Genomic DNA, 24,822 nt, shown 5'->3' with positions numbered 1-24,822 from the left:
TTTGATACTGGTCACTTGCTGCCCTTGCGGGTATTCTAGGAAGCTTATAACCACTTCGAATTTTAGCTGCCGGCAAGGCAACATCTAGACGTGGCGTCGTGGCAGCGTGTTTGGCTATCATCTCGGAGGATCGGGTTCAAATCTTGCACCAGGACTATTTTTTCCATGAGGTTGTATGATTGCTTGAGTAAGCGAACCAAATAATTGTGTAGCAGAACTGGCGTACGTGCCGGCATGTATCGATCAAAGTTAAAAACAAAGCAATAAAGTAAGTTCAAATGGGGAAGGTGATGGGAGGAATAAAGAAGGATGCCGAGAAACCGGCAGAACCACATGGGCTGGTGGTGACCAAAGTAAGAGAGGAGAGGAGATTTTTTTTTGTTTTTGCTGATTAAACGTTCACTTGTGGGCTGAATAGAAGGTCGTTCAAATCTGTAATGGAACTTCAAAGTTTCAATAAGAACTTAAATTTTGGGCTGAATAAAACGAACTTCAACATATTGATTATGCTGATTAAGCTGTGTTCGACCTTTTTAACGAGACTTTTGATTAAATTTTTTACTGATGGATCAAAAATGGTTAATAGAACTGGGACAGGGGTGTTTGGACCTAAACTCAGGATCTCAATTTCTATGGTAAACTGGCCAAAAGTATTCCTAGCAGAAGTTCAAGCAATGGATCACTTTAAGCACCTTCTGCGTAGTTTTCCGCTAGAAAAATAAAATCTGCTATCTATCGTTTTTATATAAATCCTTTTTATTTTTAACAGATGGCGGTACTGAAGCAAAATCAGGTTTTAGGATGACATGAAATCAATTAGATTTTAGATAAATTAAACTGTAAATTAAATGCTAGTAAAATCAAAGAATGAATGGCCTAAAAATTTGATTCCACAACTGTTGAATTAAAAGAAAATTTGAATAACTTCAATGGGATGAACAAGATTTATTTTTCAATAACATTGACGGTTCTTAGAACTTATAGAATAAGCATTCCAGATTTTCCGGTTTAATCCGGGCGTATCCAGATATTCAAGGAAAACATCGAGGCGAGTCTGAATCAGCCGGATGCCCGGATCTTTCAAAAAATTACTCGTTTTTTGTCCGGATGTATTCACAAAATTTACTCAATTCACCAAAAAAATCAAATTGGGTAAAGATAAGATTTGAATTTGGATCCGGTAACGAATATTTCATAATTATTTTGATCACAATTATTTGATCAGAATTTTTTTAGAACCATTAAAAGCAATTTGATATGCTTCGACGATAAAATATAGGTTTCGAGATTTTCTCCCCTCTTTTTTTTATTTTGTTTAAATATTGGATTATTTTGCTCAGATTTGTCCGGATATGGGACAGTTTTTGTATTTGAAAATTTGAGATTGAATGTGCGAATTTCAGGAATGTATAGTTATAGATTTCCATCGTTTTTGGCTCCTTTTACACTCGATACACCAAGACACGGCTAGACTTGCCCGATGAAATTGTTATTTTTAATTTATTGAGAAAAAAAACGAACTTCAACATGAACTAAAAATCCATAAAATCTGCCAGCCTATCTGTTCATGTTTACTTCATGCTTATCCTTTGCGTTCATTCTTGTTTATTATGAAAATAAAACAATTCGTGCGGTAACTGTGGAAACGCACTATGGGAGATTGTCATACAAGCAAGCGAAAAAAAATATATTCAAAATGTTTTCAACAATTTGATTTTCGTTTCTTTTGGTTTCGATCGTAGGATCACAAGTTAACATTTAGAGATCTCAATTTGAAAGTAGCTTATATGGGGAAATGGGAGGAATCTTGCATGTATTTATGCGGAACTCAGGCCCCTATCCATTCGGTGGCTGCCTTTTCATTTCTCAAACACTGCTAGCAAGCTCTAATTTGTAAAAAAAATACACGTTCGAATAGTTAGGACAATATAGTAGGGTGGTCTAACCGGTTTTACCGAAACCGGTAAAACCGGTAAAACCGTCCATTTTCTCAATACCGGAATACCGACTTTTGGGACGGTAAAAAACCGGTATTTCCGGTAAATTTTTCATCATCATTTGGCATTCTAAAATGGACACAGCTAAACGTTTTTTTTACCAAATATTTATGAGTACAAATACTCAAATTTTGTTCAATCAGCTTCAAAATCCAAGCTCAATAAACCTTACTGCAAGGTTTATGTGAGATTTGATTATAGCTAAAACTTGTCGATGTAACTTTATGAATTAAAGCTTTTTTCATGAAACTTTACACATTTCAGATCAGCTATCGAACTCCACAACATTTAAAGACTGTATAAATTTACAATGACTGAAAAAAGATACAGCTACAAGAAATTTAAGTTTTCTTCACAAAAATCACTGAATTTTTCATTAAAAAGCTGGAATTTGATAAAATTTGCAAAAATGATTTATCTATAAACAGGCCAAGTTTTTAAAAATCGTTCTAAGCGGTTCCAGGCTTTCACAAAATTGAAATTTAAAATGAAAAATATTGAAAACTGTTCGGAAACTTCCTAGTTTGTTTCAAAACATGAAATGCTTCAGCAGAGTCAGCATTTGAACACATGTTTACATCAAATCTAACTTTAGTTCTAACGAAACTTTCAACAGAGACAGCATTTAAACACATGTTAGATTGTTTGTATTTTTTTTTTTGTCAATATTTTCAAGGTAATTTATGGAACTCTGTTGTTTTAATTTTTAACGCTGTTGAAGCATTTTCTTTTCCAGATAAAGCAGTAACAAAGTTTTTATAAATTTGCAACAGTATTATAGCAACAAAAAGCGTATGGATCAGATCGAAACAACTAATTTTTTTCTGAATTTTGACTGGTTTTTCAAGAATTTTTATTTCAATTTGTTCGTTTTATTATTGGGAGCGCAAACTTAATGCGATCACGACCTAGGTTGCGGGGAGTGAGTCAACCAAAAACTTTGTGACAGTGTTTTGAGTTTTGTTTATTTATTAGTTAAGTCGTTGTTTTGACGAAAAATCTTTTTGAATACCAATTTCATATCATTTTCATTAAAGGCTATATAAACTTTTTATAAATCTGTAAAATCTGTTCTAAAATATGAATACTGTTTTACAGAGTATAGGATAAAACTTCGTCGAAAAAAAATATGAAACTTCTAGAATTTCTGCAACCTCAAAGGACAAAGGAATAATTTAAAGTCACAATACCATTTTTGTTTATTGGTTTTTTTTTTTTTTTTTAAATATGTCTTTATTTGTATCAAATCATGATTACACTTATATTACATTATTGCATTAAACTAGGTGTTCAGCTCAATAATGAACTGTTCATAGCCCTATAAGTAACTAGATTATAAAAATTTATTTATAAGATTTAAATTTGCTGAGCGCAATCAAGTTTTTAATGTAGGAGAACATCCTGTAATAGCAAAAATATTTTATACTTAAAACTAAACACTATCTTAAAATTAAACTAAACATAAAGAGAACGAATCTCTGCGATGGAAGACTGCATCGATTTGCCTCTGAAGTTGGAGATGATTTTGTTGGCCATCTCTTCGATAGATTCAATGCCTGCAATCCGATGAAGATCTTCGGTGCTGTGCCAAGGTGGAAGCCGCAAAATCATTTTCAGAACTTTGTTCTGAATCCTCTGGATGGCTTTCTTCCTCGTCGCGCAGCAGCTAGACCAAATCGGAACTGCATACATGATCGCTGGTCGGAAAACTTGTTTGTAGATGAGCATCTTATTTCGCAGGCACAACCGGGATTTCCTGTTGATGAGAGAATAAAGAGATTTAGTGTATTTATTACATTTAGATTGAATATCTTCAATGTGATTTTTAAAAGTAAGATTCCGATCAAGTGTAAGTCCCAAGTACTTCACGTGATCAGACCATTCTAATGAAACCCCATTAAAAGTTATGGAATGATTTTCATTAGGTTTTAAAAAATTTGCTCTTGGCTTATGGGGAAATAAAATAAGTTGAGTTTTGGAAGCGTTAGGAGAAATTTTCCACATTTTCAAGTAATTCAAAAAGGAATTTAAATTTTGTTGCAATCTACTGCGTACCACCCGTAAATTTCGACCTTTTGCTGAAAGCAAAGTATCATCAGCAAATAATCTTCTACCTTTTCCTTCTGGTACATCAGGAAGATCAGAAGTAAAAATATTGTATAAAATTGGCCCAAGTATACTGCCTTGAGGGACACCAGCTCTAATGGGTGTCCTTTCAGAGCATGAATTTTGATAGCTTACTTGTAAGATTCGGCTAGTCAAATAATTTTGAATAATTTTGGTGAGATATACAGGAAAATCAAATCGAGCTAATTTAGCTACTAAACCTTTGTGCCAAACACTGTCAAAAGCTTTTTCAATATCAAGAAGAGCAACACCAGTTGAATAACCTTCAGATTTGCTAGCGTTAATCATATTAGTTACACTCAAAAGTTGATGTGTAGTAGAATGTCCATGACGAAAACCAAATTGTTCATCAGGGAAAATAGAATTCTGATTAATGTGAATCATCATTCTATTCAAAATAACTCTCTCAAATAGTTTACTTAAAGATGGAAGCAAACTAATTGGTCGATAACTTGAAGGCTCTGAAGCACTTTTTCCAGGTTTCAAAATTGGAGTTACTTTGGCATTTTTCCATTTATTGGGAAAATAAGCCAAATGAAAACATTTGTTGAAGATTTTAACTAAAAAATTTAAAGTGCTTTCAGGCAACTTTTTAATAAGAATATAGAAAATCCCATCTTCCCCTGGAGCTTTCATATTTTTAAATTTTTTGAAAATCAATTTAAGTTCATCAATATTTGTCTCACAAGAACTTTCAAACACATTTTGCTTAGAAAGAATATCATCAAATTCTAGGGAAATTTGAGCATCAATTGGACTTACAACGTTTAAATTAAAATCATGAGCAGACTCAAATTGTTGGGCTAATTTTTGAGCCTTTTCTGAATTAGTTAAAAGAAGTTTATCCCCATCTTTCAAAGTAGGAATTGGCTTCTGAGGCTTTTTCAAAATTTTAGTTAATTTCCAAAATGGCTTTGAGTAGGGTTTTATATCCTCTACTGCTTTAGCAAAATTTTCATTACGAATGAAATTTAAACGACGTTTGATCTCTTTTTGAAGGTCGCAATAAATTAATTTCAAATAAGGATCCCTAGTACGTTGATATTGGCGTCGACGAATGTTTTTCAGTCGTATCAAAAACTGAAGATCATCATCGATCAAAGGTTGATTGAATTTATGTTTAACTTTAGGTATTGAAGCGGCTTTAGCATTGACTATTGCAGTTGTCAAATTTTCTACAGCCAAATCAATATCTTCTATTGAATTCAGTGGAACGTTTACATCTAAATTACGTTCAATAAAATTCATATATCGCTCCCAGTTAGCCTTTTGAAAGTTAAAAGTTGATTTTAAAGGGTTTTCAATGGGACTTTGGGATAAAGAAAATGTTACTGGAAGGTGGTCTGAATCGAGGTCCGCATGAGTAACTAATTGACTACAATGCTCGCCTAAATCCGTTAGAACCAAATCAATTGTGGAGGGATTTCTTATTGAAGAAAAACAAGTATGCCCATTAGGATATTCAACAGTATAATAACCTGCAGAGCAGTCATTAAACAAAATATTCCCATTTGAATTTGATGAAATATTATTCCAAGATCGGTGTTTTGCATTAAAGTCACCAATAATAAAAAATTTAGATTTGTTTCTGGTGAGTTTTTGTAAATCTCCCTTCAAAAAATTTTTCTGTTCACCGCTACATTGAAAAGGCAAATATGCGGCAACAATTATAATTTTCCCCATAGAAGTTTCTAATTCGATTCCAATTGTTTCTAAGACTTTTGTATTGAAAGAAGGAAGAAGTCTAAATTTGAGACGACTATTGATGACAATAGCTACACCCCCACCTTGTCGATCAAGTCGATCATTTCGTAAAATTTTAAAGAAAGCATTGTTTTTCAAGTTATTGTCTGGCTTTAAAAAAGTTTCAGTGATGGCAGCAATATGTATGTTTTGAGTTTTCAAAAATAAAAAGAATTCATCTTGGTTAGCCAGCAAAGATCTAGCGTTCCAATTCATAATATTTAAACATCTATTTGGATCCATGAGGGAATCGTAAAGTCATAATAATTTTGTTAGCATAATTAAAAGAAGTTTGGAAAGCTTCAAACATTGAATTTGCTTTCAACATAAGTTGCATCATTTCCATTAAATTTTGATGCAAAAATTTTAATTTTTCCTCAGTAATCTCACCCAAATCAACAAAATTGTTAGGATCAGAAAATGAAGGAGAAGAAAAAGTATTTGAATTTCGGGGATTTTCCCAAGCCTTCGCGTGAACGTTGAGACTTGGTTTTTTCCCATTTTTATTAGTTAAACCTGAAGAGGGCAACCCATTTTCAACCACCTCTGAGAACGATAAACAACGAGTTTGTGGCGCAGAATCAGCCCAGGTAACATTAAAATCACTTCGGGTATTACCCAGCCGTGATTCCAATGTAGGCCGAGGCTGACTGCGAACAGGCAAGTTGTTTGCCGGTCTGACGTGTGAAGACGAAAAAGAGGAAGGAGGAGAAGAAACTTTTCTGGAAACTTTGGGATTTTTCCTAGAAGCAACAATTTTTGCCCTAACGGGACATTCTAGAGAATTCGAGGAATGATTACCTGCGCAATTCGCACACTTAAAAAATTCTGTTTTTGGCTTATCACCACCAAAAAGGCATTTAGATTTTTCATGATCGAATGAGCCGCAAAACATGCATCTGGCATTCATTCTACAATTTTTAGTGCCATGACAAAAAGCTTGACAACGACGACATTGCGTAATATTTTGTAAAAAATTGGTATGGGATTTACGAAAAGGTTCAAATTTTACTCGACAATGAAACATAAGACGAGCCTTTTCCAAAATTTGCAAATTATTGACCTGATCCTTTTTAAAATGGATCAAATAAAGCTCAGGAGCAAAACCAACACTACTGGTATTATTCGTGTTGGTTCTTTTCCTCATTTGAATTACTTGAATTGGAGAAAAACCTAACAAAGAATTTAATTCAGCTGTGATCTCATCCGGTGTCTGATCGCCGGTGAGACCACGAAGTACAACTTTAAATGGACGATCACTTCTAGTGTCGTAAGTAAAAAATTGATGTTTTTTATTATTCAAATAATTTAAAATTTTTTGAAAATCATTAAAAGATTCCGCCAATATACGAGCAGTTCCCCTTCGACCGATCTGAAAAGAAATCTTCACATCCTTAACGGAAGTGACGATTTCTTTTCGAAAGGCATTGAAGTCAGGAATCGTGACCGTTATTGGTGGAATCTTTTCGTTTTTAAGAGTATAAGAAGAAGAAGGTTTCTTAGTACTCTTATCAGAATTAAATATGAATATTTCCTCATCACCGATGTTATGAAGGACATCGAATGAGTTGGAAATTTCAACTTTTTTGGGCGATGGACCTGAATTAGTTTCGGCAATACGCTTTCTACCAGCCCTTGAGCCAGCCGATGACTTCCCCATGCTGGAAAGAAAAGAGAAAATATGAATAAAAGAAAATGAAAATAATTTTAGCACTGAAAAGTGCTGATTGAAAAACAGGTAAGGAAAAAAAATAAATAATGTAAAATGTTCCTGCAGGTACACAGCAACGATACGATGCTCCGGCGTACGTGTTGACGGCTCAACGGTACAGATGGAAGTGATTTGTTTATTGGTAATGTTGCTGAATCAATTGCGTTATAAATTCTGAGCATTTTATGCCATTACTACTGCAATTACATGAAAACTTTTCATGAATTCGATATACTTTGAAAAATACCGGTTTAACCGGTTTTATCGGTTTTATAAATTACAAATACCGAAATACCGGATTTGAAAAAAACCGGTAAATCCGACCACCCTACAATATAGGTAACCAATTGGGGTGCCTTGTTTCAAAGTCAAAGACAAGTAACCTGGAAAACTGATCAGCTCTTTTTATAATTACTTTTATAGAGGAAAGATCCAAAAATTGACAATGGTGAATTTCTCAAAAAGCTCCAAAACTTGAAGAAAATGAGCCGGACTAAAATGATCTCGTACGAAAACTTTTATTATTTCATTTTTTTTCTGATTTTCTCATTCTTTATCTTTTTATAAGTGACTCTGAAGCCACTCATCACTTTATTTTTATAGAGATTAACGCTAAAAACAACATATTATACGCAGAAGTTTTTTTGTTATCATTGATTAAAATTTGCTTTTAATTTTTTTTAAACATATATAGGGTCAAGTGGGGTAATTATGAACACGGGGTAATTCCGAACAAGTGCCATACGCGCTGCTGTGGGGGATGAATCAACACAAAAAGTTCCAATAGTGGTAGTTTAACATCCGATTGATAGCTGTAAGGTGTTTCCGATTTTTTTTCAAATCATAATGATATCATTTCAGATGTTTAAAAAAACCATCAACTCGTGAAACGGAAATCGTTTTGGACAGTGTTTAATGTTTTGAATATCTGATCATAGGAAATCCAGCTGGGATGTTGTTATCACATATTTTACATCCAGTTTATGATGCTCTGTCTGGATTTTGAAGAAATTTTGAAAAAAATTATTCGCATTGATTCACAGATGAGTGTTCATATTTACCCCATAGTTTTCGTCCTATGGGGTAATTATGAACACATCTTCTTATGCATTTCCTGACATTTCTAATGCATTTTAATGGTCAAATGTTTTATTCTTCAACTTAGGGGGCCATTCACTAATTACCCAAGCATTTCCAGACCCCTTTCCCCCTCCCTCCCCTTGTAAGAAATTTCTTACAAAACTACCCCTCCCCCCCTTCTGTAAGATCTCAACACATTAACGACCGTAAAGAAATTTTAGCCGGAAAACATCAAAATTCGGCATTCTATATCACAGAATCCACTTGACCATAATCAATAACTTTCATATTAAAATTAGGTCCGCAATATGTTAAGTTTTGAATTTTTGAGAAATTGATTTTTTTTTCCAAAATTGAGATTCGGATTTAGAAAAAAAGCTATGCCAGTTCTTCTCAGTCTTTGCAAAAAACTTTTGAACTCCATTTTTTTAAACTGAAAATAAAATTTCAAAAGTGGAAAAAAGTGATTAAAACAGAAATTGTGAAAAAAGCTCAATCCGGAATCAAATTTAAACAAGTCTTAATTTTGTTAAATTAAATAGTGAGAAAAACTTGCTTTTCGTTGATAGAAATAGTTCTACCGGTAATACCAAAACCGAAAACCTGTATCCCAGGAAAAGTTCTCTAATACCGAATACAGGTTTTACGTGCTTCCAAAACCAGGTTTTTTGGTAATTGATAAACATTAAGGTTATAAACCAGACTTGAAGAAATGTTTAATTAGACTAAAAATTAAATTCACCATTTGTTTACAAATGGTTTGCTGATCGAGCTTTTATTCATAACTGTGTGAAATTTAACATTATTATGAACCTTAAATCTCTGTGGTCAACAGTAAAATATATGAAAAACTTCGCTAAATTTAATTGGTTAATAAGTCCACAAAGCAAAGATCAATTTTCCTGCATGTTTGAACAACGTGCTTCTATTCAGAACATTAGAATTACAGCAAATAATAATTGTTTATATGTTAAATCCGGATATCAAAGATCCAAAATCTATTTTCTTGCAGTCTAATTTTTTACTTAGATACTTTTTTCAATGTTAATGCAAGCCTACCTCTTTTCTGATACCTGATAGATACTTTTTTCAATGTTAATTTGTTCGAATATTTTTTTTTAATTTGGTGCAAAATAAACATCTTTTGGTTGAAGATTTTCTCTTTCAGTTTGTTGAGGAAAACTTCGGTAGTACTTCAATTTTTTTTTTTGAAAGAATAGAGCTATTTATGTGAAATTTCATACAGGTGATAAAAAATTTATAAGTGTCAATATTTTTCAAAACTGTCGATCATATAGAACTGACAAGAATTGTAAAAAATGACTGTACACTGATCCAAGAAGATTTTAATGATTGTTTTTGTGAAACAACCCTTTAAAAATATTTTCGAATTTCCTGTATATGTATAGGTTGCAATTTCATGATACCTCGAACGCACGTGAAAAGCCTAGCCCACGACATTTTGGTGAAGACTTGATGTTTGCTGCGTAGGACATTTTAAACGGATGTAAAAACTATCGAGTAGCCTAACTCGTCTAAAATGTCACACATATGGAGAGGTCCTATCAAATAAAATGTTCTGTAAAGTCATAAAGAAACGGAAAAAAAGAATCCAACCAAAACGTAAAAGATGCAACAAAAAAATTGAACTCTTGAAACAAAAGATAGAAAATATCATTCAAAATGAACACTAAATAGATATTTTTCTATTGTTTTACATCTTAATTATGATTACATTTGTTTATTTTGCAAGTTTTATACATGAATTGGATTGAGTTTTTATAAAACAACCCATTTTCTTGTTACTGCTAATAATTTTCATTATTTGGTGTTGAATTGAGATTTCATGTCACCATATAAATCATATTGGACAAGTCTCGGGGTAAATATGAACAAAGTCCGGGGTAATTATGAACAGAGTTTGGGGTAATTATGAACATAATTTTTTAAGTAAAAAAACACCATACACTGCTTACTATGGATAAATGTAACGTATAACTGCTGTTACTTTTCAAAAATTTTATACCAAGTTCGTAATCCGTGTTCATAATTACCCCCTAGAGAGTGGGGTAAATATGAACAGACGGGGTAATTATGAACAGACGTCCCAAGGACAGAGGTTGCGACCAAAAAACAAAAGTTGTTCTACAGAATGATTAAGAGCACGGAAACACTCATTGATGGTAGTTTTTCAGAGTTTGTGATAAGAAATAAACATATGGTGGCTGTAAGTGTGCCAAATGAAGAAATTTTGTTCATAATTACCCCACCTAGCCCTACATTATAGTTTTTCTTCATTTTTCAACATCTTTAGAATGGGGGAGTTCTGAAATTTAAGTTTTTCTTAAACAAAGTGTCTACTTTCATGAAATATTTTGATTTTTTTAGATTTTTGTCCGCGTGATCTCTCATAGTGCAACACAGTGCCATGTTTTGTTGATATTTCGGTGTTTTCTATGCTACTTAGATCATGAGGTTTGACAGCTGTGAGCGCTAGTGGCGAATACACTCGGAAAATTAGCTTTCTCCAGTGATCCATTCTAGAATGCACTTTGGCCAGTTTGAAAAGAGGATACAGGTACACAAGTATCTACATATTCTCTGACAGCCAAGCCGCTCTTCGAGCACTAAGTACGTTCACATGTTGCTCCAAGCTGGTATGGGAGTGTATTTTTGCACTTAGAAACCTGGCCATGAGGAACGGAGTATCCTAGGGAACGAAGAAGAAGACAAGCTAGCTACCCAAGTAACCATAAGGCTATGATCATTTAGTATCCGGGCACTTTATTTCGGTGATAGCTACGTCCATAGAGCTCGGATATGCAAAACTTTGGTATCGTTGTGTTTGTTAAGAAAAGGACTATCTTGCCTATTTTTGATAGATTTTTAAGTTGTGTGTTTGAGATATTTACGATGCCAAAAGACACGGTTAAAATAATTTTGCACAAATTTGCTCCTTTTACGCATTTTGCGGCTCGAAAATTCTTCATTTTTTACTTGAAAACTCGTGAACTGTTGATTTTTTCTGATTTTTTTTTCGGACCATATGGTTAAGAAGTATAAGGAGCCACTCTAGGATCCACACGAAGTTCAAACCAACCATCAGAGTGCAATCCTTGATTTTAAATATAGTAAAAAGTATATGGTTATTGGGGATAACTGAATGCAGACTCCTTAAATAATGCAAAAAATCCATTTCCGACAGGCAAAAAGTGTTGCCTGACTAGTAGACACCAAGTAAATAACTTATAATGATCAGTTCTAAAGATCACAATCTGTGCATCTGATTTTTACGCAATATGACAGATGTGTTCTGATGGACAAAAAAATTATGTTAAAACCGGATTTAAGAGATCCAATTCTTCGAGATGCCTACTCATGAAAAGGTTCCAACCAGATTCCAATTGCTTTTTCCAGATGAGTTGGTGTAAAATATCATGATTTTGCAAAGGTTTTGCTTCTTGGTAAAAAAAAATACATCAATACATGACTAAAAAAAGTGTGCAAAGATAAAAAAAAGATATAATGAAAAAGTTAGAGTATTTCTGGAAATCATTGATAAATATTTTTTTAAATATTTTTAAAATTAAATGTCATATTAACACCTTCATTTCCTTCATAGAAAGTTTTTCGATAAAATGAATAGTTTTTAAAATACACACATTTGTAACTGCCCGGATTCTAAATGATCATAGCCTTAAGCACCAATACTGCAGTTAATTTCGCCAGAACTGGCTCACAGTGCTAAGAGAGGGCAGAGAAGCTCTAAAGCTGTTATTGGATAGCATTTTGACAATTCTTTAGTGCATATGGTTTCTTGGGTAGGGAAGGAGGGCCTGTTGATTGGACCTGAACTTTTGTGCGGAGTATCGAGAAGTGCCTTGACTATGGAGCTCAAAAACTGGGAAAGCACCACTATTGTTTTCAACTGTAAAAAAGCGGAGGGAGCAACTCAGGCAAAAAGATTCATTAAACCAAGCGTACGACTCTCCAAAAACATGTTTAACTTAGGTAAGCACGAGTTACTTTCACAGGTCTCTTGACCGGACATTGTCCAACAAAACAGCATCTCAAAAGGATAAAAATGATTCAAAACAAAGACTGTAGTTTCTGCAGGTTCGAAATAGAAACTGCAGAGCACCTTCTATGCAACTGCTGCGCCCTCATAAATCCAAATGAGCGTATATAGTTGCCAAAATAATAAGCGCACAAGACATTAGGTTGCACAAAGCCCTAAGAAGGTTATATCACATATCTTTGATATCATACCCGATTGGGACAAGATGCTCAAACAGCAATCAACTGTAACTTCAATCGATAGTACATACAGTTGCATGTACATACAGTACATACATACAGTTGCACGGGGTTATTACCACAATAGATCAACTACTGTTCGCAGTGGGCTTTCCCCTACAAGGAAAAAAAACCCTGCTTACATTATTATTTCGATGCATCACATTGCTCCTGCCACTCGAGCATTGACGCCGCTTGTTGAGATTGACGCACTCCTCTCACAGCTCATCTTGCTTCGTAACACCTTTTATCCTCTGCAAAAGTGATGAGAATGATGTCCTCGCGCGATGACAAAAGCTACACCTACTGAAATGGCTATGTAGCCACAGCAAACTTACATAGCTATCAGCCAATGTGTGCTTCGGAATTTGGACCGCGTAGAACGGATTTCTAGACAAAGCTCCAGGCCACTTCTCCGTATCGTAGTTTCGATAGTGCATCGCTCGCTACTCAAGATAATGGCAGTTCGGAATAATCCAAGCCAATGAGTCGATGACTTTCGATGCACTCTCACAACAGTATTTGACAGGCGCACCAAAACATAAGCGATTGCAGACCATTAATACGCTACCAGAAATTGAATCTCCTGTTTCAAAGTTCTTGTGTGTCCTCCAACAGCTCGTCTTTTCCTTGGTATCGTTCTCACCTGCTGAACTCGTTTTCTGGCATTCCAACAATCGGCAATAAGCCCAACATTGCATTGCCTCAGTATTCTAGACACCGCTATTGCCTGTATTCAAAGCTCCTAGGTCACTTCCATTTGTTCAAGCTTTATTTCTAGATTTCTCAAGCTCCCTTCTAGCCCAGGAAGTGCTGGAAAATCCTACACAACAACAGTTCACTGCATGATGCATTAAGGCGTAGTGTTTGATCACAAACTGACTTTTACGGAACACATAGCCGCCACCACCGCAAAAGCTTTTGCCATCTTTGGTTTCATCCGGAGAAACACCGCTGACTTTGAAGATATTTACTGCCTCAAAGCGATTTTCTGTGCCTTGGTTCGTAGTGTATTGGATTATGCCGTGATAGTCTGGACACCTTTTCACGAAGTACAAATCTAAAAGATTGAAAGGGTTCAAAAGAAGTTTTTAAGATATGCACTCCGACGACTGCCATGGAATGATGCCGTTGGACTACCACCGTACTTAGAGCAATGCACTTTATTATCCTTCGAAACCCTTCGTTGCAGACGGACATATGTACATTCAAAGAATGTTTGTCTTTGACCTGTTAATGAATAACATAGACAGCCCACAACTGCTACAAAACGAGACGACTTCGACAACAGATTTTTTTGTGGATACCACTTAGCCGCACCGTTTGTGCACAAAACCACCCCTTGTATAATTGTTGTCGTGTTTTTAACGAAGTGTCAAACGTTTTTCATTTTAAACAGTCCAAAGATGTGTTAAAAAGTATTATTCGTAGTCTTAGAACATAAGTTCTGTTTAGTTTAAGATATGTCTGTGTGGTGATTATCAAAGACATTATCATAAACATACAGTACCGTTCATAATTGTATAGAAATTGGAAGCACGCGCACTGTCACTTCGACTTTGAACTTCCATAACTTTTAACTCTGATGATATTTTTTGATCAAATAGATAGAACAACTATCACACTATTATATCACAAAATTTGAGCTTTCTGGAGTTTGTGTGGCCTGAGATACAGTCATTCTACGAAAATCGGACTTTTTGGACTTTTCTCATTTAAACTGTAATATCTCAAAAACTACGCTTCATTTTTTGTTGAAATTTTGCAGAGTGATTGTTGAACTGTAAAGCTATCATGTCTGAAGTTTTTGAAAAGTTTTATCGACGGGAACAAAAGTTACACGAGGTACAATTTTTCAGGCATGAACCTAAAAATGCGATTTCTATAGAATAATGGACGATTGTTTTCATAGGAAACTCCTATTTTATGTTTAACAACCAGTAAATCTATTTCAACCAAAAAATCAAAACAATATTGCGAGATTCTGATTTCAAAACAAAAATAGTTATTAATTTTAATTTTTTCAATTCATCATTGCTTTTGCCAGACATTTTTTGACTGATTTGTAGATGGAAACGATTAAGTTCTCATGAATCGTCCAAAATTCTATAGAAATCGCATTTTTAGGTTCATGCCTTAAAAATTGTACCTCCCGTAACTTTTGATCCCATCAATAAAACCTTTCAAAAACTTCAGAAATGCTTACTTTATATTTCAACAATCACTCTGCAAAATTTTAACAAAAAATGTAGTTTAGTTCCTGAGATATTGCAGTATGAATGAGAAAAGTTCAAAAAGTCCGATTTTCGTAGAATTACTTTATCTCAGGCCACACAAACTCCAAAAAGCTCAAATTTTGTGGTATAACAGTGTGATAGTTGATCTATCTAACTAAGAAAATTTGATCAAAAAATATCATCAGAGTCAAAAGTTATGGAAGTTCAAAGTCGAAGTGGCAGTGCGCGTGCTTCCAATTTCTATACAATTATGAACGGTACTGTAAACTGTAGACTATGACAGTAAACACCTCGATCGCAGGCGCGATTCCAGGGAACCTGCCTTTACCACTTGGATGACTGTATGCTGCTGAAACTCGAATGAGGTATCTGTGGCATCCGAAGTACGTCTCTTGTATGAAAGTCATCAAAGGTGGTACCGTACAAGAGACATCAACGATAACAATCGCTAGCACAACTGATCCTTCTCGTACATTAATCTATCAAGAGCAGGTCAGTTGTGCGATAGTTGGGATGAACTAACCCATTGAGCTTAAAATCCCGAAAAAGTTGTGCGCTGGAATAAACAAACCCCTTAGGCCTGAAATCCCTCAAAAAATGCAGTTTTTCGACAGTCTAGAGGGGAATACGAAAAGACTCTCTGATTTTACAGTACCAATAAAGTGCTCCATGTTTCCCGTGGATCTGCTACTACCAAGTTAATCATTTTATCTTAACTTTTCAAAATAAAAAGTTTTCAAAATAAACGATCGATCTCAATCGAGGAATTGACTAAATCTTACTTGCCCGCGTTAGTACCATTTTCTGAACACAAATATGTTCCAACGAAAACCTATAAAATAGCTAAGCCAAGTGCAAAATATTTAGGTGAAAAAAATACAATGCAAAACAAACACCATGCATCATTCTAAAAATAGAGGGAAAACATCAGCTAGCTGGAAACGATAAACACAGAAAGACCGGCAGCGACCATAACAATTAGACGTTACACCCCCGCCCATGCATTGTAGAAGTTTTGCCTCAGCGGAAGTCGGCGAAGATGTGGGGGAGTAGGTTGGTTGGGGTGAAAAAAAAAACCAACCGTGTAACCTTGCTAGAGAACGTGTAGCCGCCATTGGATGTTTCGTAATATGTTAGTAGCAAACATCTGGTTGGGGATACGTCCGTCGATCAGCAGCTGCCACGAGACAGTTTATCTATCTCCAAATGACTGTCATCATCATCATCATCCCGGCAAACTTGGAAGCATTACCTGGCTCTGAGTGATCGAAAATTTGGAAAAAAAAATTTCCTAGAGTGAAGCGAACAATTGTATTAAAAAAACGAGTTTGGTCCTTAAAATTTCAAGGTATGAGCCGTTTCAAATAGAGAAATTATAAACAAAAAAAAGTTCACCAAAAATGGTTATAAAATTTTCTACCCTGGCGACAGAAATTGTGAGTATCCTACTCGATTCTCTGAAGTGAAGCCCACTTGTTCATACAAATGGAGATAAACCATAATTGATTCAGTAAATTGTCTGTATCTTCACAAATTGATAGGGCCGCTCATATGTCTGTAAGTGGGTCTTTTATCGAATGTTTACAATCAATTAGCAGAATGTAAACAGTGCTCATGCAGTGAAAATCCATCTGAATGTAGTAGAGTGACATCTATGAGTCACTTACACGTGACAGCGATCAATTGTTTGAAATTGTTTTTTTTAAATAGTCTTTTACTCATCGTACTGAAATCGTGCTGGTTCATATGCAAACCTTCAAAATTACCGAGTCAATATTGAAACAGATGATAACGATACCATTTCGAATGTTTCTCAATTTCCAGCTGAAGTGATAAAAATTGAAAATATTTCCCAAACTAAAGTGACAAACAAGCAAACGGGAAGATGCTGAACCACCGAAAGCAACTTGGTTCCATCGAAACAGTGCTGCCGATGTTGATCGATGGAAAATCAACTGAAATCATTCACTCGGCTAAGTTTGTGTAAAAGTGTCCCGAATTTTGTGTTCTCACCTTTGAAAAAATTGGTTCCCATTGCTCCTCGAAGAAAGAAACAAGAATCCAGTGGCGTATCAAGGATAGAAGTGTTCCCAGTTGTCTGGTGGCAGTGGTCTGTCAATCGATTGTGATTTATTTATGTTTTCGGGCGTTGGAGAATGCAACAGGCGCGTGATTTTGTCCATGGAGTCACCATCAGAATTCGACGGAGCCGGAACATTCCTCAGTTCTGCTGGAAGAAGAAGGTCCCCGTGGAAAGGAGTGAGTATAAAAAGCTTAAAACAAGGAATTATCTTAAGGGAACGATTCCACAAAGTGGTTAATTATCGAAAAAAAATCAAGTAACTGTCTAAATCTTCAATTCGAATTTGAAACCTGAAATCTGAATCTGAATCTGAAATCTGAATCTGAAATCTGAATCTGAAATCTGAATCTGAAATCTGAATCTGAAATCTGAATCTGAAATCTGAATATGAAATCTGAATCTGAAATCTGAATCTGAAATCTGAATCTGAAATCTGAATCTGAAATCTGAATCTGAAATCTGAATCTGAAATCTGAATCTGAAATCTAAATCTGAAATCTGAATCTGAAATCTGAATATGAAATCTGAAATCTGAATCGGAAATCTGAACCTGAAATCTGAAATCTGAATCGGAATTCTGAATCTGAAATCTGAATCTGAAATCTGAATCTGAAATCTGAATCTGAAATCTGAATCTGAAATCTGAGTCTGAAATCTGAATCAGAAATCTGAATCTGAAACCTGAATCTGAAATCTGAATTTGAAATCTGAAATCTGAATTTTAAATCTGAATCTGGAATCTGAATCTGAAATCTGAATCTGAATTCTGAATCTGAATCTTAAATCTGAATCTGAAATCTGAATCTGAAATTTGAATCTGAAATCAGAATCTGAAATCTGAATCTGAAATTTGAATCTGAATCCTCATTGTGAAATCTGAATCTTGGATGTTTGATCTGAATCTGAAAAGCGCATTTCGATTATTTGTATTTATTTAATACTCTTAACTCATTGAAAATCCTGAAGGTTACACCATATTGAAATTCAATTACGTCTGTTCAATGTCACTCGTGTGAGCTACATACCTAATATGCTTGTTTGCATCTATGCACAAATGCGGCGAATTTATGAGCCGCTGCACTCTGCTGCCCAGTTGGGAAAATTACCCATTATTTGTAGTATAGCGTATGGCCCTATTTATGCTCTGATGCATTCCTGTTACGTATTTATGTACCTCTATATTACCTTTGAAAGGTGCATTTTATAGGCATTCTTTCTCTCTCTCCGTTGCGTTCCGTCAATGACATCAGAGCAAAAACAATGGGCTCGTCAAGCGTAAATGCATGAATAGGTATTACTGCATTGAGCTTTGTTTTTATTGCTCTTACGTAATTCGAGCCAAATCTAAAATTAGTTTGTAGTAAAAGTCAAGTTTAGAATTAAATTTCTTGTTAAAATTTTAAAAGTAGATTTTGAAAACAGAAATCTTGATATGTAAATATATGGTTGAAGGATAACAATACTCCTCCTTAAAAGTCTTCAACACAAAAAAACATAATGCTTCAAGAATGAGCATTATAATGCATATGCCTTCTAAGCACCGTAATGACCTAAACACTCATAGAGCCTTCTTCCGCACGTTTGCCTTGACTCATCCGAGAGTAAAAAGTACAAGAATGTCCTGCAACGAACATCCTTTAAGAAGCCCTCTTCCTTCATACATATGTGAAGCGTGTGCCACGGCAATGACTTTTATCGGGCCACCTTCCGGAACCTACAACTTTTACAATGTTTATGTTTATGTCTTCTCTGCTGTTCCAATCGAAACTCTGGAATGAAATCCGACGTTTGCGCAGTTGAGTTCTAAAATCTCTACAAAAAAAAATAGCGGAATCCGGAACCACTATCTATCCGGTTACCCTTGGGTAAGGTTCCATTCCACGTTCCTCCTGGCAAGGCCATCACTGATACGAATGACGGCGGTGTCCTTAAATTGATACTTACAGGTTTGTCACTGTGTATGTGAAGCGCACAACACAACCTGTGACATTTGCTTGCCTTTTACTGCGTGCGGGAAGAAAATACACGCTCATTTTTATTTAACCATTTTTGGTTCAAAAATAACCATTTTATGGCTTTGGCCCAAAAACTGGCAATATGGTTATTTTTTAAGAATTTTTCCTTAATGAATTTTAACCATTTTTGTAGTTCTCGCGCGTTAACCAGAAAATGTTTGAATAATTTGGTGTTTTTATCGTAGCCATTTTGAATACAATCGATGTGCAGACGATCGCGTTTAAGAAAATTCCATTATACCGCGTAACTGAATCGAATTCTCAATTAAATCGGTCCATGTAATCCGGAACACATCAAATCTAATGGTATGATAAGGGGTAAATAGTTTTACATTGATTATCTTTAAATAAAAATTCTAACCTAACAAAAAATATTTCAGGACACGGATTAGAAGACCCCACTTGAAATTTTTATAAAAACACAAAAATTATCATAAAGTCAATGCTACCGGTTCATAGTAATCAGCCACAACAAACGAAAGCTGAAAAAGCACAAGCGGTCCTCGCACAATCTGCCGGTAAGTTTTTATTTTCCTTTGAATAATTTGTTATGTAGCCTTCCAAGAAAAAAAGGTTTGTTACTGAATCAAGCATTCTTTTTTTAGATTTTTTATAATTTCGGTGCGAAATGCGAGATACTATAACGACCGTTTTTTTCTCCATCCGGAAGGAGCTGGAGCCGGCTGGACTAGTTGAAGAACATCACCCGCCGGTAATCAATAAATTATTAAACCCCCCGTAAACGAACAGCCCTGGTGTTGTGGCACTGATATGTTGCCCATTTGCTGAAGCTACGGATCTACAAAATGCCACCCAGGCATATGGGATCACCACTTCCGGAGTTATTCGGCACCGACGTTAGGTTATAACTATATAGTTTTCTCATTTAAATTCGGTGGAGGTCGTGGGGGAAAAATCACTTTGCTGCTATAAATGCTATCGGGTGTTTCGGTTGCTGTTGGTGTTCGTCTAGCGCTAGCCACTAAATTACTATGATGAATTGAGAATAAGAACAGAAATACAGACTATAATATAAATAACATATTTGAAAAACGTGTTTTTGCTTAATTTTGTCGATAATTTTTTAATATAGTTCAATATTGCTATTGCCGTTTAATTACGGTTCAAAAATAACCATTTTTTACTTCTCCGCTCTTTCTGATTACGTTTGAAAAATAACCATATTTCTACTTCTCCCCGAAAAGTAATTTTATGAGTTCTCATGGAGAACTCATAAAATGGCATTTCCCGGGAAAAGGTCAAAAATGGTTATTTTTGAAACATAAATGGTTTATTAATTTCTAGCGTGTAGTTGAAAACCGAGTTTCTGTGGAGAAAGGGGAAATCAAAGAGGAATTCGAGCAAAAACAAATCCTGGTTGGCGAGCGAGGATTCACCAATACAGCTTTGCCCGTGGATGAGTTCCTTGAAGAGAGTGTACGCGTGATTTGCTTTTTTAATGGTCGAATTGAAAAAGGACTTAGATAGGGTGAATCATTAAATTTCATTAGGTTGTTTACTGGATATTATTTTGAGCAAGTCTTGAATAAACATGAGTAAAATTTAGGAAATCAATTCTTCTAAAGTCATTAATTTAAACATTTTTATTCAGTCTTCTTTCCAATTGAGTTGGTTGAAATGAGTAATTCATCGCAGGTTTCAGTGGTGGAATAGAGTTAATCTTTATTTGCTATCTCAGTGAGGTCCTTACAAAACTACACTCTACACTAGCGATCGCTAGTTCCACCAACGAACGTCAATACGCGAATTGCCTTATCGTGAGTTTCAACACCGCCCCTAAATTCGCAGATTTAGAATGTTGAATAGCATTATCTACTGTTGAGCTTTCCCGTAAACCCAGTAACTTCTACTCATCGGAAATTTGAGGTTGAATGCTAACGGCACCGTAGCTGAATATCGCAAGATGAATTCTTGTAGTGCGCATCTCCTTCCAATTTCGATACCCGGCAGTAGTCGTCGTTCAGCTTGGATCTGGACCACGAGAGTCGCCATGATAAACTGCATCCAGGCACTGCCTCTGACTAAACCATTCGACATCTGCGCTAGCTGACCTATCCTGGTTTTGGATTCCGTGCGTCCTCCTCTCAGCCGTCAGGAATTAACTTACGCTATTTACCGCAGCGTATCTCGTGACTACGTACTAATCACAAGTTCTTGAGAGAACCCCTCTCGATCTAACCATTTTTCCACTTCCAAACGTCGTATCTGGGCCCATAACTTGTTGAAATGAGTAATTCATCGCAGGTTGCAGTGGTGGAATAGAATCAATCTTTATCTCAGTAGCGTACTTACAAAACTACACTCTACACTAGCGATCGCTAGTTCCACCGACGAACGTTAATACGCGAAATGCCGAAGCGGGAGTTTGCTCATTTGCTTCGTGATATTTGATAAGGAGTGTATTCGAACAAAAAGGTAACACTTTGTTTCTTGAATAACTTTTGAATGCATCGATGGAAATTGATAAAATTTTCAGTGAAGCTAGTAATGTGTACAAAATTTGGTGACAATCTGTCAAGTGATTTTGAGATAAATTTTGTTGGGCAGGATCGAGAAAAATCCAGAAAAGTCCTAGTAGAAGACCCAAACACAGCTGGAAATCAACTATTCGACCAAATTTCACATGGTAAATTGTTTAAAAAGTCCCAGAGGGCCCAATAGTGAGCAAAAATTTGAATCAAAGTGAAGATCATTGTTTCCATAAAGTGAGAGGAATATGAGAGGTTTTTTCAAGCTAAATCGGAGTATGTGAATAGAGTAAGTGATAAAAAAGTCAAATATTTCAGACTGGTTCGTTTAGCTTACTTATAAATATGCTTCACTTCTTTTCTACAAGGTAGAAAAGCTGCTCACCGGTAGAATAAACAAAAAAACGGTGGTCAAATCGTGCGCAAAATATTTGGACTGCTTGTGGGGAAATATCTTGAAAAAAATAGCAGTGGACAGCAAAACGAACACTTTAGCGGTCAACTGGCAGGTTTCCAACCAGAAACTTTGACAAGTCTTGCTCGTATTTCCAAGAGATAAACCAGCAGAAAAAATTTAAAAATTTAGTGTCTAGTACTTGAGGAGGCTAACGATCTGTAGAAAGAGCAAATTACTCAGTCTTTCATAGCTATTGACTCGATAAATGGCTAAATATTTAAAGTAAACTGCCTCCAAATGCGACCGTTTTCTCTGCAAAGCTCTTCGAAAGGTACCACAAAGATTATACTCTGTTCTAGTTGGATCTGGAATCGTGGAGTGATGAAAAGTCAAATGCGTTATTTTTGTGCCGGAGGAGGCCAATCGGCCAAATTTAAAATTTTGAGTTATTTTGAAGGCCAAGCTTCAGGAAACAGCAAACGTAATCAAAAATATCCTTGATTGCAATAAAAAGGTGGTTCATAGTTCATTAAAGTCAAAATTTTCTCCATTGGACGTTATCTCCAAAACTACTTGATAACACATCTCACAAAAATTTGCACATGTAAACATTTTCGCTTAAAATTTCATCAATTTACATCCATGCTCTCAAAATTTATTCACAAAACAAAGTGTTGGTTTTTTTTTCAGATAAACACCTTAGTTCACCTAGCTCAGTTATCAGAACAATTGCCTGTTGAGTCGATGTGTGAATAAATATCGAACACAGTTGTACCGGATAAGTTTTTCAATATTACTGCCCGCCATCTGCATCGTTCATGTAAAGTTGCGAATGACATACATTTTGGAGGCCATAAATTCAATTGTATATCAAAGAACTTGATTTCAATATTTTGATTTTCATTTATATATAAGAAATTTTAAATCAAGTGGAAAAAACTGCAAAAATCAAATTTCATATATTTCTGAAAAAAAAAACCTTTTTTTTATTTCTTGATCTATCGATGATCTATCGACTCATGTTATGAAAAACTTTTAATCTCAACCAATCACTTTAAGGTGCAGGAACCTGATGAAGAACGTTGGTAGAAGTTTGCAATACCGTATTGGAAAACTAACAAGAACATAATTTATATATGACTAAAAACAGAAGCCTCGAAGCTATAGAGTTGTTTTATTCAAATTAACATGTTATTATTTAACAGCATCAGTTATTGCAGTTTGCTAGACCCATTTAAAAAAACGGTTAAGGTTACAAGGCGTGAAAATAAATTTAAACTAATCTTATTTTGGTTGATGATTTTACCATGCTTTTGGGTCTCTTAGCTTGTTAGCGGAGTTAGAAATATTTTATCTACTTACGTGCTGGTATAAACATACAAATAATCGTCAAAAAGCGTCGACGAAATAGTCAAACCGGGATTCCAGGTGTTGAGGCTGTTTGTTTTCGAAATCAAATAATAGTTGCTCCACTTGCTATGAAATGGGCCTAGGTCGAAAGCTAAGGTCATCTCTCGACCATATACCTTGTCGCAGTAAAATAAAAGAAAAAAATGAAATAGTTAAAACACATTTAGATTTCAAAATGCCTCCAGTATAAACGCCTAAATTTATATTTTAAATGTAGGTTATTAAAAAAAATGCGAAAATTGCATCATAATATCAATGAGTTAATCTAGATAAATATGCAGATTAAAATGAATAAAAACTGAATGGCATTCGTTGTTATTGAGCATCCAAAATCTGAGTTTTCAGTACTAGAAATATTGTTTAGAACAATTATAAGCATCACTTACCCCAGGGAACTCGATACTATAGTGCTTTCATTTTAGTCTCTATGGCTTATTAAGGTATTTATTGGGCATCATATTTCGACATATTGATGCTTTCGTGAAACCTAATAGTCTGCTCGGGATAATTTTGCTATTGTGTAAGTTATACAGCACATGATGCTAAACTTTGGTCTCAAATTTATGTGTTATAATAAAAAAAAAAATGACACCTCTTTTATGCCTTGTTTTGCTATCAATCAGAATTCTATACCAAATTTTGCTGACTGTTTGCTGTAGATACCTAAATTTGGCCTCAGCTTGCTGTCAAACAAAAACATATGAAAGCTTAATTATGTCTAATTTTGCTTTCGTACAAAATTGAACAGCAAAAGATGCTATCAGTTGACACCTTATTCTGGTCTCGGTTTACTATCAATTTAGGCATCAAAGTCTGCTCGGGTCACGATTGTCTCTTCCTGAAGTTTTGTCTCACTTCCAATATCGGAAAATCGAAATCGAAATCGAATGAACTATGGGGAAAATTACTCGTCGATTTTTCATTCGATCTACACTCTAGGCCGGTATAACCCAAAACCAAGTTCAAATGACGCAAAATCGTATGAAACTGGCTCCTGACGAAAATGGGTTTGATGGGGTTTTCCCGAATTTGAGAATGAACGTCATTTTTGCAACTTAATTTTGGGGCATGTCATGTGCAGGGATTTTTTTTGGGATTTTTTCATTTGATGAACCAAATATCAAAAGGGATTATACAAATTTTATAAAAAAAAACATTTTTGTTCATATTTCTTTTTTAATTTTATTTTCAAAAATTATGTTTTCACAATTGACCGACCTCGGCAAATGTTTTCGAA

At 35.0% G+C, this 24,822-nt stretch overlaps 1 protein-coding gene across 15 annotated transcripts in view; it reads left to right on the top strand.

Annotated features, from left to right (window-relative positions):
- The window catches only part of LOC129748323 (probable phospholipid-transporting ATPase IA), a 329,089-nt gene that overhangs the window by 154,146 nt on the left and 150,121 nt on the right, over positions 1-24,822 (top strand). For 3 of the 15 annotated variants that reach the window (XM_055742882.1, XM_055742883.1, XM_055742884.1), the window contains exon 2: positions 17,016-17,450. The exons of the other annotated variants lie outside the window; for them this stretch is intronic. In XM_055742882.1, coding sequence (XP_055598857.1) covers positions 17,348-17,450 — 103 coding nt within the window. In that variant the 5' untranslated portion in view covers positions 17,016-17,347. The remainder of the gene's footprint in view (positions 1-17,015; positions 17,451-24,822) is intronic. 15 annotated transcript variants of the gene reach the window in all.

This window comes from Uranotaenia lowii, chromosome 2 (assembly GCF_029784155.1).
Source record: "Uranotaenia lowii strain MFRU-FL chromosome 2, ASM2978415v1, whole genome shotgun sequence".
Taxonomy (NCBI): domain Eukaryota; kingdom Metazoa; phylum Arthropoda; class Insecta; order Diptera; family Culicidae; genus Uranotaenia; species Uranotaenia lowii.
This window is presented reverse-complemented; position numbering and strand designations above follow the sequence as displayed.